The 13,011-nt window shown below is 49.1% G+C and overlaps 1 protein-coding gene across 11 annotated transcripts in view; it reads right to left on the bottom strand.

Annotated features, from left to right (window-relative positions):
• The window catches only part of Dnm2 (dynamin 2), an 85,279-nt gene that overhangs the window by 45,568 nt on the left and 26,700 nt on the right, over positions 1-13,011 (bottom strand). For all 11 annotated transcript variants that reach the window (XM_051156021.1, XM_051156023.1, XM_051156022.1 and 8 more), the window contains exon 2: positions 5,621-5,694. In XM_051156021.1, the coding sequence (XP_051011978.1) occupies positions 5,621-5,694 (74 nt within the window). The remainder of the gene's footprint in view (positions 1-5,620; positions 5,695-13,011) is intronic.

Genomic DNA, 13,011 nt, shown 5'->3' with positions numbered 1-13,011 from the left:
GGCTACAGGACATTTTGCCTCAAAATAAAACAATGTTAAGCAGTGGTGCACACCTTTAATCCCAGCCCCTGGGAGATGGAGGCAGGTGGATCGCTATGAATTCCAGGCCAGCCTAGTCTACAGTGAGTTCCAGAACAGTCAAGGCTACACAATGAAACTGTGTGGAAAAACCAAAATTAAATAAGTAAACAAATAGCTTTTAAAAAGAAAGAAAAGGGCTGGAGAGATGGCTCAGAGGTTAAGAGCACTGTCTGCTCTCCCAAAGGTCCTAAGTTTAATTCCCAACAACCATATGCTGGGCCCACAACCATCTATAATGAGATCTGGTGCCCTCCTTTCACATGCAGGCAGAATACTGAATAAATAATAAATAAATGGGTTTTTTTTTTTAAAAAGAGAAAGAGGGGCTGGAGAGATGGCTCAGTGGTTAAGAGCACTGGCTGCTCTTCCAGGTCCTGAGTTCAATTCCTAGCACCCACAACATAGTGGCTCATAGCCATCTATATGGGGATCTGATGCCCTCTTCTGGTGTGCATGATCATATACATAAAATAAATTAATTAAAAGGGGGGGGGGGAGGAAAAAAACCCTAGAAGATTTGTGGATGTAGGATTTTTCAGAGCCTTAGACAGGAGCATGGGCACACAACATCCGAACTCCTGTTTGGATCTGAGACAAGTAGAGACTGTATCCTTGTCTGAGACACCCTATACTGAGGTGAGCACACGGAGGCAGTCATCCAGACTAGCCCATGACTTTAGCCATGCCTGCTTTAGGCACAGTTTTTTTCTTAGACCCAGAAACATCCTAAAGTATGTTTTTTTTTCTGTTACAGATGGCTACCAGGCCTCGATCTTCCAGGCCCTGTACAAATGGAAGACCAAGGTTTAGAAAAGGCCTGTCATGGCCAAGCAGCCCAGGGGAGGAGGCACCCAGTAAGAAATGGGGCAGAGTTCCACTCACTTCCTAGCCCTCAGCCCATGGCGATGGCACACTGATGAGGGAGGGACACAGGCCCAGAGGGGTCAGGCAAATGTGGTCAGCAGGCTATTTTGGCATCCCCCTGCCTCACTGTACTTGCTATACCAGTGGGGAAGACACACAGCCAGACATGGTGAGGCACATTTGTAATCCCAGCACATAGGAGGTAGAGCCAAGAGGAACGGGAGTTCCAGGCTAGTTTCAGATATAAGCAAATTCAAGGCCCGCCTGGGCTCCATGTGAGACTTGGTCTCAAACAAAACTCAAGAAAGCCCAGTTTTGTCTAACAAGTGACCCTGTAGAACATGGTGAGGGCCAGAGGTGAGAACACAGGAACTTGAGGGGCAGCAAGGAGGCATGGCTGGCTCTGGTGGGGCCTACATCTCTTTTTTTGGCCCAGTAATCACCAAGCAAGGTCACTGTGAAGGATGGGGCTGGGAGGAAAGCCGCGCAGCCAGAGCTCAGCGGGATGATTCTGGGTGAGAGCAGGGTTCATCCATGGGCCACTAAGCTTCCTGGTGCCTATGGTCTTAGGTAATCTTTAAACAGCACCAGCTACTAGTCATGGCTCAGCAGACTAGCCTGAACAAGAAGCCACAAAGTGTCTGAAGGGAAGGACTGGGTGGGTCTCACAAGCTGCATCTTCAGTCGGCCTCAGAGGTAAGGAAGGACAGCTGTCCAAATCCCTTGCTCTGCAGCATGGGTCCCAGCTCTCATATAAGAAACGTGTAATCTCTAGGGCTCACCTCTACCTCTCCAGCCTCTCCCCTCCACTCACAGCTCTGCACACACTACTGCTGTGACCTAGAATGTGCTCCCAGAGGCCTGGCCCAAGGGTAGACCTGATGCCTGAGTTGATCTCTAAACAGCACAGATAATTCTCTTCAGCCAGATGAGTGTGGTGAATGCATGTCTGAGGCATCTCCTAGGCCAGGAATGGGAAAATGGGCCAGCATGGTGACAACATAACACACCCTGATGGAAAGACAATGGCTACCTCTCCAATGTCCCATCAAGGCCTTGTATAGTATGGGCATTGGCCTAAATCCAGGAGACTGGCAATGCACCATTAAGCAAAGGGTCAGGGGCATTCAAGCTTAGAGGACACAGGACAGAACACTCCTGAGAGTTCCATCTCCACAACTGTCACCCTGCCCCAGGCAGCCATGCCTCCTTCCCTGTGACCCACTTGACACTAGTCTAAGGTCCCCTCTTACCATAGCTACATAGGTCTTGTCAAATCCCCAAGATTAGCTCCAACAAGGATCTAAGGTGTAGACCTCCTATGCAGCCTCAGGAAAGAAGTGGGGAAGTTTGGGCTTCCCCCAAGGTCAGGAACTGATCTGACCTTTTAAGCAGGTCAGATATAAGCAAGTGTCCCCAGCTCAATTGTTCCTTGCATGGAACTCATGACCTATCCAGACCCAGAACACCTCAGGCATCCAGCAGACTTTGGCAGTCCAGGAGTCTCCACAAATACCAGGTCTGCCAAGTACCAGGACCCCCAGTTCCCTGCACATGCCAGTCAGGCCTCAGGGTGTATTGTTCCAGCTACTTAGGTGGCTGCAAATGGAGGATCAAAGGTTCACAGCCTGCCTGGAGTCCAGTGAAGTCAAAGCCTGCAAAGTGAGACTCTGTCTCAAAAGAGACCAGGTGTGATGGCGCACATCTTTAATTCCAGCACTCGGGCGGCAGAGGCAGGCGGATCTCTGTGAGTTCAAAGCCATCCTGGTCTACAAAGTGAGCCTAGGACAGCCAGGGAAACCCTGTTTTGAAACCTGGGCCCCTCCCCCCAAAAAAGAAGTGAAAAACAACCAGGTGTGATAACGCATGCTTTAATCTCAGCACTCAGGAGGCAGAGGCAGGCAGATCTCTGTGAGTTCGAGGCCAGCCTGGTCTACAAAGCAAGTCCAAGACAGCCAAAGCTACACAAGCTACACAGAGAAATCTTGTCTTGAACACAAAAACAAACAAACAAACAAAACCAACCAGTAAAAAACTGTAACTGAAGAGACTGAGGCTGCAGCTCAATAGTGCTCACCTAGTTTGCATGAGGTCCTGGGTTCCATCCCCAATACTCATAAAGCAAGCAGGGGGGTGTGCACTTAGAACCCCAGCACCCGGGAGGTCAAGATCATCCCAGATATAAGGAGACCAGCCTGAACAAATATCGATCGATCGATCGATAGATAGATAGATGGATAGAAGGTAGGTAAGTAGGTAGACAGATAGGTAGGCAGGCAGGCAGGCCAGCTCAGGATGTAGCTCAGAGCACTTGCCTAGCACATGCAAAGCCGGAGGAGTACTCCCAGTACTGGGAAAATGTAAAGTAACTGCTAGCAGCAGTTCCAAGGCTAGCACCCTCCCTGTACTTTCCCCAGCATCTTTTCATTGGGAGCACAGGGTAAAATTCAGTCTCTGGACCAACTTTAGATAAAATGTAAGCGCTCAGTGGACCACTGATGGTGGCAGCCTCTATGACAAAAGCACTCACCTTCTGAAGTAGGGGTCAACTGATCCCAACAAACTGTCCCCAGACAATCTGGCAATGGCGAGCATAAAACCATAGTAAATGGACCAGAGAGATGACTCAGCAGGTCAAGACACTTGCCACCAATCCTGACAACCAGAGCCAGAGCCCAGGGACCCACATGATACCAGGAGAAGATCAACTCATGCAAAGTTGTATTTGACTTCCACACATAAGGCACTGAGGGTGCACGCACACGCACAAATATAAAAAATAGGGCTGGAGAGATGAATCAACAGTTAAGAGCATACACTGCTCTTACAGGATCCAAGCTTGGTTTCTAGGACCCAAGTAGGGGGCCTCAGGAGCACCTGAGCTCCAGGAGATCTGGTGGTTTCAGACTTCTGTTTGCATCTGCACACACATGCACATGCCCACACACAAATACATGCATACACATAGTTTAACTAATAAAATAAGGGGCTGGAGAGATGGCTCAGAGGTTAAGAGCATTGGGTTTGATTCCCAGCACCCATTCAGTGCTCACAGAGCCTGTAATTCCTGTTCCAGGGATCTGAGGCCCTCTTCTGACTTCCACAGAGACCAGACACACACATGGTGAACAGATATACATGTAAGCAAAACATTCATACAAATAAAATTAAAAATGTAAAAAATTTCAAAAATAAACGAAACTACAGTAAAGTCAAGCACTATCACCCTAGCACTCAGGCTCAAAAGAGCTGGAGGCCAGCCTGGGTGCCAGCTGTCCGGACCGGCTAGCAACGCTGCAGGTCCACAGAGGGCACTGCTCACTAAGGGCTGCAGGTCCACAGAGGGCACTGCTCTCTAAGGGCTGGCTCAGGGCTGACTGGTGTTCCCATTATCTCCACCCTGTAGGCATGGTGCCCACAAAGGGAAGCCAGTCCAGAACCCAGGTAGGTTTCCCCAGGGTGGCCAGAGACCAGAAGCAGCAACAATGCAGGATGGTATCTCATGAAATAGTGCAAAATTAGCGGGAAGGGGTGGGGGAGGGGTAGAGGGGAGGGGGGAGGGTGGTGGCGGCAGCACATGTCCTCAATCCCAGTACTCAGGAGGCAGAAGCAGATGGATCTCTGTGAGTTTGAGGCCAGCCTGGTCTACAGAGCAAGTTCCAGGCTAGCCAAGGCTACACAGAGAAAACCTGTCTTTAAAAAAAAAAAAAAGACAGCACACATATACATAAAACAAGTAAACAAATGACAAACAAAATATGGCCTGGACCTCAAATACCAGGCACAGTGGTTCTGCTCTGTGACCGCACAGGAAACACAAGGTTGGTTGACATGCAAGACTTTGGTGCTACACAGAGAAACCCTGTCTTGAAATAAAAACAAAAACAAAAACAAAAGCAAAAACAAAAAACCCTCATATGAAATTCTCTTCTAATAATGATTTATAATTTCATATGTATGTATATACAAAATATAGAGCCAGATTTTTACATTATTACATTTAATAATAATTATGGCTTGAAATTTTGAGTGTTTTAACAATATAAATATTTTGGTTAATTAATTATTAATAAAATTTTAGTCATTTTTATTCTTCAAAGTAAATAAAGTGGGAAAAAAAGGTTCAAAAGTGACTCTGGGCACCTGGTAGCTTGGCCCTCCTTGGGACGCGAGGCTGCAGGTGTCCGTGGGGCTGTTTACTGGCTTCCCTGTACACGTGGGACCTGTGATCCAAACCCACACAACCCAGCTCTGACTCCTCCTTAGGGACACCTTTCTGGATTAAGTGTCACTGCAGGGGTGGCTTCCAAGTTTCCTCCTCGCACCACATCCGTGTCTACACCGGGATATGGCCTCCACATAGTACATGCTGGTTGCTGTTGCTTGGAGACAGGGTCTTAGGTATCCCAGGATAGTCCTGAACTCTAAGTAGCACAGGATGACCTTGAGTTTCCGATCCTTCTGCATCTACCTCCCTGGTGCTGGGCTTACAGGTGTGTACCAACCACCATGCCAGGTTCATACCAAGGTTGGGGGAGGTGGAACCAAGGCTTCCCACATGCGAACAAGCTGTCTGCGAACTAGCCTGCCTTAGCATTCCTTACTTTATTTACTTATTTAAATTTTAGTTTTACCTTTTCTTGGCTTTTGTTTTTGAAATTTCTATTTCTCATACCTGTTTTGGAAAAGATGAGTTGCAGAATGAGAGGCCTCCGGGTGACAATTCCTGATCCACGTGGAAGGAAGTCCCTGGGAGAAGAAAAAGCAGTTCAAGTGACTCACTGTCCTGCTAGTGAGGCAGGAAGTGTGACCACAGGCAGTGAGCAACTGTCTCTTGCAAGCTTTAGCAATCGCACCAACCCCAGCTGGATCCCTGGGAAGCCCTCAGGTTATGGAGGTTCTGAGGGAACCTACTAAGGTGGAGGACACAGGGCTTCCAGCAGTGTTCTGGAGCTCTAGCTCTCCCACTAGGCCCTCCTCGTACTGTATTCAGACAATCATGCCATGGTAAACAGAGGCACAGGAAGGACTGGGAGATGGGGATCAAGTTTGTGCTGGTTTGAATAGGTTTGGCACCCACAGACCCATGTGTTTGAATGCTTGGCCTATAGGAAGTGGCACTATTGGGAAGTGTGGCCTTGTAGGGGTGTAGGGGTGTCACTGTAGGGGTGAGCTTTGAGGTCTCCTAGTGCTCAAGCTCCACCCAGTGTGGAAGAACCTGCTCCTGGCTGCCTGTGGATCAAGATGTGGAACTCAGGTGGGCGCAGTGGCATACACCTGTAATCCCAGTTCTCTGGCAGGCAGGTAGATCGCTGTGAGTTTGAGGCCAGCCTGGTCTACCAAGTGAGTCCAGAACAACCAAGGCTACACAGAGAGACCCTGTCTTAAAACAAAACAAAGAAAATGATGTAGAACTCTCGGCTCCTCCAGCTCCATGTCTGCCTGCACGCTGCCATGCTTCCTGCCATAATGATAATGGACTACACCTCTGAGCTGTCAGCCAGCCCCAGTGACATGTTGTCCTTTATGAGAGCTGCCTTGGTCTGGTGTCTCTTCACAGCAGTGGGAACTCTAAGACAAAGTTTAAGGCCAGCCTGAGCTAAAACAGACAACTACCAGTCACCCAGTACCCTGAAAGCTGAGGCAGGCCAGACAAGACTACATAACAAGATACTGTCTCAAAATAAAACAAGGGCTGAGGGTGTGGCTCAGTTGACAGAGTGCTTACCGAGCACCACAAGGCACTGGGCTGGACTTTCAGCACAGAAGAAATGGGCATGGTGGCTAATGCCTGTACCAGCACACGGGGAGGCAGAAGACTCCTGAGTTAGGTCAACAGCACCACTGTCACATGGCTGGCCAGTAGTTATTTCTGTGTGGTCTGCCTAGTTTGGTGTAGAAATGAGCACAGCTGCTAGGTGGGGCTGGTGGTACATGCCTTTAATTCCAGGACTGGGGGTACAGAGGCAGGCTGAGCTCTCTGAGCTCAAGGCCTGCCTGCTGTACAGAGCGAGTAGGGCTACACAGAGAAACCCTGTGTCAAAAACAAACATAAGAAAAAAAGAAAGAGCCTGGAGAGATGAGTCAGAGGTTAAGAGCATTGGCTGTTCTTCCAAAGGTCCTGAGTTCAATTCCCGGCAAACACGTGGTGCCCTCTTCCTGCCTGCTGACATATATGCAGGCAGAAAGAGAAAACAGTATAAATAATAAACAAATAAATCTTTATTAAAAAAAAAAAAAAAAAAAAGAACCAGGCGTGGTGGTGTGCGCCTTTAATCCCAGCAGTCGGGAGGCAGAGGCAGGCAGATTGCTGTAAGCCTGGTCTACAAAGCTAGTCCAGAACAACCAAGGCTAACACAGAGAGACCCTGTCTTGAAAAACAAAAAACAAAAAACAAAAAAATAAATAAAAAGAAGAAAGAAAGAAAGAAGGAAGAAAGGAAGCAAGGAGAGAAGGAAGGCCAGCAGGCAAAAAAGCAGTGAGTGCAGCTGTCCCCGGAGACCCTATGCACACCGTCTCTGGCATGTGGCCCAGGCTAGAAGCTGGCTCATAGATGGACTTGACCCTTAACAGGCTAAGCTGGTCTTTTGTGATAGGGATCAGGGCAGAGAGAGGGTTTTCCTTGGACAGGCAGGGAAACACATGACAAAAACTTTCTAGGGAGGCACAAATCAGCCTCAATGCTGATCTGTCCAGTGATCAGCAGTGTTTTATTTTTTTAAGTTATCAGAACTATCAAGGTGTGTATTTACGATGCATGCTTAACTATATCTCTTGGGGAAGGTCACTAGCAGGGCATTGGAGGCAGGAGGATTGTAAGTTCATGACCAGACTCAGCTATATAGGAAGCCCAAGGCTATGAGACCATCTGGAAAAACAAAACAACTCAGATCTAAAGAATTTGCAAGGGTTGGGAGAGATGTCTCAGTAGTTAAGGGGACTGACTCCTCTTCCAGAAGACCCAGGTTCAAATCCCAGCACCCACAATCCACATGGCAGCTGACAACTGTCTGTAACTCCAAGACCTGACATTCTCACATAGATGTGCATGCAGGCAAAACACCAATGCATATAAAATAAAGGTAAATTAATTATTTTTAAACTTCAATTATTCTTTAAAAAAAAAAAAAGATTTTGCTGAGTGATAGAGGATGGCAATGCACTTGCATAGTGTTTGTGAAGGCCCAGGTTCAGTCCTTTACAGAACACAAAAAGACCGCAGGCTCAGTGCCTTCCAGAGACGCACGTGACAATTCTGAGGGAACTCAGCAGCAGAAGAATCACCATTTGGAGGTCAGCCTTGGCTACAACACAGGTGCTAGGTCAGCCTGTGCTACATCAACAACACAGCACCTGCCTAGCACGGGCAGCTAATGGCCCCATCCCCAGCACTGCAGCAGAAAGAATTAAAGACAGGGCAAAAGTGACTGCCCCCAAGGCTGATGACTGAGCTTATTGCCCAGCACTGAGATGGTGGGAAGAAAGAGCCAATGCACAAGTGGCCCTCTCACCTCCACACATGCACTACGACAGGCACAGGAGCACACACAGATGCACATGTGCACACACACAGTACAGAAACAAAGTGTAACCTGTTAAGTGTTTCACAGAGGAAGTTAAACAAAAGCTTCACAACTCAGCAAGAGGGAGCCAGTCAATACTGACAGCCATCCAGAGGCTTGGGCTGCCAGACACATAAAAGAAAAAGAGCCTTTTTTCTTCTCACAAGGAACTTCCGCCTGGGTGGACCAAGTAAAGAGGATTTGTTTTGATATTAAAGAAAACACAAATGAACTACAATAGAGCCCACGGCACTGGGGACCATTGGGAGGGATCACCACATGACCCCAAACATTGTTGGCTCTGTCACAGGGTGCTGATTTCAAAGGGTCTGTGTATTCAAGGCCATACCTAGCTACACAGTGAGTTATGGACAAGCTGGGGTTATCTAAGATCCTGTCTCCAAAATCAATTCATTAATCTAGGTAACTACATCCATAGGTGCTGTGGAACAGTCACTATCGTGTGACGAGTGAGAAGCAGAGCACTTGACATGGATTCACCACTCAACAGGGATGAGATCCTGCCAGATGGCTCAGATGCCTTCATCTCACAGAGCTGAGTGAAGTGCAGAGACTGAGCCCTGCCTGAGGCTGCAAAGCATCAGCAAAGCCAGCAACTTAGGCTGAACCACATGAGGTCCACCTGAAGACTTTGGCCAACAGGACCCAGACTGCAGCTCCTACCCTACAATGCAGCCTCTCTCAGCGGGGGATTCTTGTCACTGACCCACCACCCAACCCCCACCTACAAGACCAGTAATCACTAGGATATGTTACAGTGACTTTACAGTGAGTGCAGCTGAGGTGATGGACACCCTGAGGACAATGGTGATGCCTCAGACATCACCAGCTTCTGTGCCAGACAAGGGACACAGAGAGTTTCAAATGATGATGCTGTGATGTCCAGGACAAGCTCCAGTTCTCACAAGAAAAGGCTGGAGCCTTGGTGGCCAACAGAGATGGCAGCAAAGGAGCCCAAGGAGGGAGAAGCTGAACAGGAGGCAACCAGTCACACCCAGCCCAAGACCTGATGTAGTGCTGCTTCCACGAGCTCGGGGACTGAGTGCACAGCGCCTAAGGCACCCGCTTAAATCTCTCAGGGGTAAAGGCATTTGCTGCCTAATCTGAAGAGCTGAGTTCCATTCCTGGGTTTCACCTGGTACAAAGTTGTTCTCCAGTCTCCATTTTCATGCCGTGCCAAGCTGCATCCCCCCCCCCCCACATACTCAATAAAGTATAAATTAATACATAAATGTACTTTAGGTCCTCCGTTTTTAAAGGGTGTCTGAAGCTGGGCATGGTGGTAGGAGACAGAGGCAGCAAATCTCTGAGTTTGAGGCCAGCCTGCCTGGTCTACAAAGTAAGTTCTAGAAAGCTACAGAGAGACTCTGTCTGGAAAACACACAAACAAGCAAGCAAACAAAAAAGTGTCTGGAGTTGGAGGCTCAGTGTGGTTAGGCACTGGCTGCTCTTCCAGAGGATCCAAGTTCAGTTCCCGGCACCTGTCATGGTGGCTCATAGCTGTCTCTAACTCAGGGGATCAACTACCTGGGTTCTGATTCAAACAGGCACATAGGTTGTATGTAAACAGACACACATGCAGTCAAAACACTCATACACATAAACATAATTTTTTTTGTTTTTGTTTTTTCGAGACAGGGTTTCTCTATGTATCCTTGGCTGTCTTGGACTCCCTTTGTAGACCAGGCTGGCCTCGAACTCCACCTGGCCTCGAGATCCACCTGCCTCTGCCTCCCGAGTGCTGGGATTAAAGGCGTGCAGCACCTCACCTGGCTTTTTTGTTTGTCTGTTGTTTTTGTTTTTTTGCTTTTTTAAGACAAGGTTTTTTGCTCTGTGTAGCCGTGGCTGTCGTGGACTTGATTTGTAGACCAGGCTGGCCTCAAACTCACAGAGATCTGTCTGTCTACATAAGCATAATTTTTATGTGTGTCCTGGGCAGAGGAACAGGGCAGCCACTGCAGCCTCCTACGCAGCTCTCTGAACCGGAATGGAAATGACCTCCAGCTTCACTATGGCTCCCTCCCCCCCACTGGCCTCCCACAGGCATGAGGACCTTTCTTTGCTGTTGCTATGACATCCCAGTTTCCCTCTTAGCCAGTTCTGTGCTATGTGACCCTCACCCTCAGGTCTGGCTTTCCTGGCTAGTAAAACTCTGCCAACTGTTGGCAACAAATACATGGGGGATGGGGAGGACCCTGGCTCAAAGAAAGCTCCCTATATAACAACTCCATACAGAAGCACAGGATCAGTTCCTCAGGCCTGGGTCCACTCTTCTGTGTCTCCAGGCCAGGTACAAGAACAGCACATGGCAGATGGTCAGTTAAGTGTAAAGTGTTACATTATTTCTCATTCCCAGACAGAGCTGCCCCCTTCTGTTTCCTTCCTTTCTTTTTCTCTCTTTCAGCACAGTGACTCATGTAGCTCAGGCTGTCTTCAAACTCTATGCCGCAAAGGATGGTCTTGAATTCTTCATCTTCCTGTTTCTACCTCCCAAGTGCTGGGATTACAGGTGTGCACCATGCCTGGTTTATGTGGTGCTGACGGACCCCAAGATTTTATGTATGCTTAGGCCAACACACACACACACACACACACACACACACACACACACACACACACACACACACACACACTAAACACAGCACCATGCCTGGTTTATGTGGTGCTGACAGACCCCAAGATTTATGTATGCTAGGCCAACACACACACATCTAAACACAGACCTCCAGAAAGCTCCCCTACAAAAGTCCTGTGCCCACTCACAGCTGGACCTATCTAGTCTATGTCTCCAGAATATCTAGGTCCCCCAGCGGCCCTCTGAACCCTTGGCTTCATAGAGGTTGTTCTCTCTGCCAGGAAACACTTCCCTGGGGAACTGCTCACCTAGAAATCGCCAGAGGTTTTATCTTGAGCCTCTCCTTCCTTCCTGATCACACATCCCTCCCCAACTCCTGCCAGCTCAGCCTCAGGAAAGATGGGAAGTTGGTCCTGTGACAGATCAGTGCTCCTGCACTTGGTCTGGTCAACAGCAACCTGAGCAGAGCCTTACAAAGAGCAGCTATAAGGAAATGCATGTCAAGCAGACAGAAGGCACATGAGCTCTTGGGTCAGATGTCTGTCTGGGCAGTGGCTCCGCTGCTTATGGGATAGAAGGGCATGCCCTGGCCACAGGACTAGTGACAGGAACTACTGTGCTTCTCCCTCTCGGAACCCGTAGGGCTCTAAGCCTTTGGGCTCTCTGGAAGATGAAAAAGGCTCCTGGGAGGGGACACGGAACAAGTAGCACAATGGCTGATCCAGAAGCCAGGTTTGTTTACTTTTTTTCTGTACAGAGAACTGAGCTTCACCTGAGAGTGAAGGGGATGGGAACAGCCATGTGAACCATCAACTGAGGCTTGGTCTGCAGTCCTGCTAGGGGAGGGGACGAAACACAAGCAGAGAAGGATGAGTCAGCCAGGAACCATCACTTAAGTGACCTGTCTTCTGGCAGGATGTAGGTAAAGGTCCTGGGTGGAGACCCTTCCGCATCACCTTTATTCCCAAGACCTCAGAGCCTGAAGCTGCTACACTAGAGGTCATCCCCGATCAGCTCACCTTCTATCCTCAGCATGATTAGGGCCTGGGGGATCTCTCTCAGGGCTTTCACCTTTCTCAATTGGAGGACTTCAGCTATGGCCACTAAGCTCTGCACAACCCCTCCTGGCTCACAAAGACCTCCATGTTCCCCAGTCACAGGCCAGCCCCATTTCTACATGCTTCGCTGGCCTGGGGCTGGCGTCCTGCAGCACTCCCAGCTCTGGCTGATGATTCCCACCTAAGCTGCTTCCTCCCTACCTCGCCATCTGTCCCTGCTGCTTCCTTCCAGCAGCAGCTACACCATGGCAGGATTCTACGTTGGACTTGGCGCTCTCCCTGCAGTCTCCTGCAACCATCCACCCAGAACTGGGCACACACAGGTACTACATCAGGGTGGGGTGTAGGACTGATGAGAAGACTGAAGCTCAGGTGGAGATGGTGGCAACCTGGCACCTGCTTGGCCTTGTGAGCTTAGGCCTGGTCCTGCTTACTCCCAGCTTCCACCCGCAGTCCCTCCCTAGCCAGGAATCCAGCAGGACCCAGATCCGTACCGCCCTTGGCACTCAAGCCTAGTGTCACCTGCCTGTGATCATATCTGAGGGCCACCTTGGGCGGGGAACAAGAGCAGGAAATAGCCACAGTGACTTACGTGGTGGCTATGGCTCTGGGACTCTTCAAGACCCAGATGTAATCCAGATCTTGGATTACTTCTAGAATCTTCCTGGACAATCTGGTGAGTCAGGCCACCTCTTGCTGCCTCAGTTTCCTCATTGGTTAAATAGGCACAATAACACCTGCCCCAGAGGGGAGTTAGTATCCCAAAATACAGCATTCCTGGGGCTAGGGAGTTGGCTTGGTCAGTAAAGTGTTCACACACACAACCTTGAGGAAGAACCCCAGTATGGAT

Source organism: Acomys russatus, chromosome 14 (assembly GCF_903995435.1).
Source record: "Acomys russatus chromosome 14, mAcoRus1.1, whole genome shotgun sequence".
Lineage (NCBI taxonomy): Eukaryota > Metazoa > Chordata > Mammalia > Rodentia > Muridae > Acomys > Acomys russatus.
Note: the sequence above shows the minus strand (reverse complement) of the source record. Positions and strands in the feature narration are given on the sequence as shown.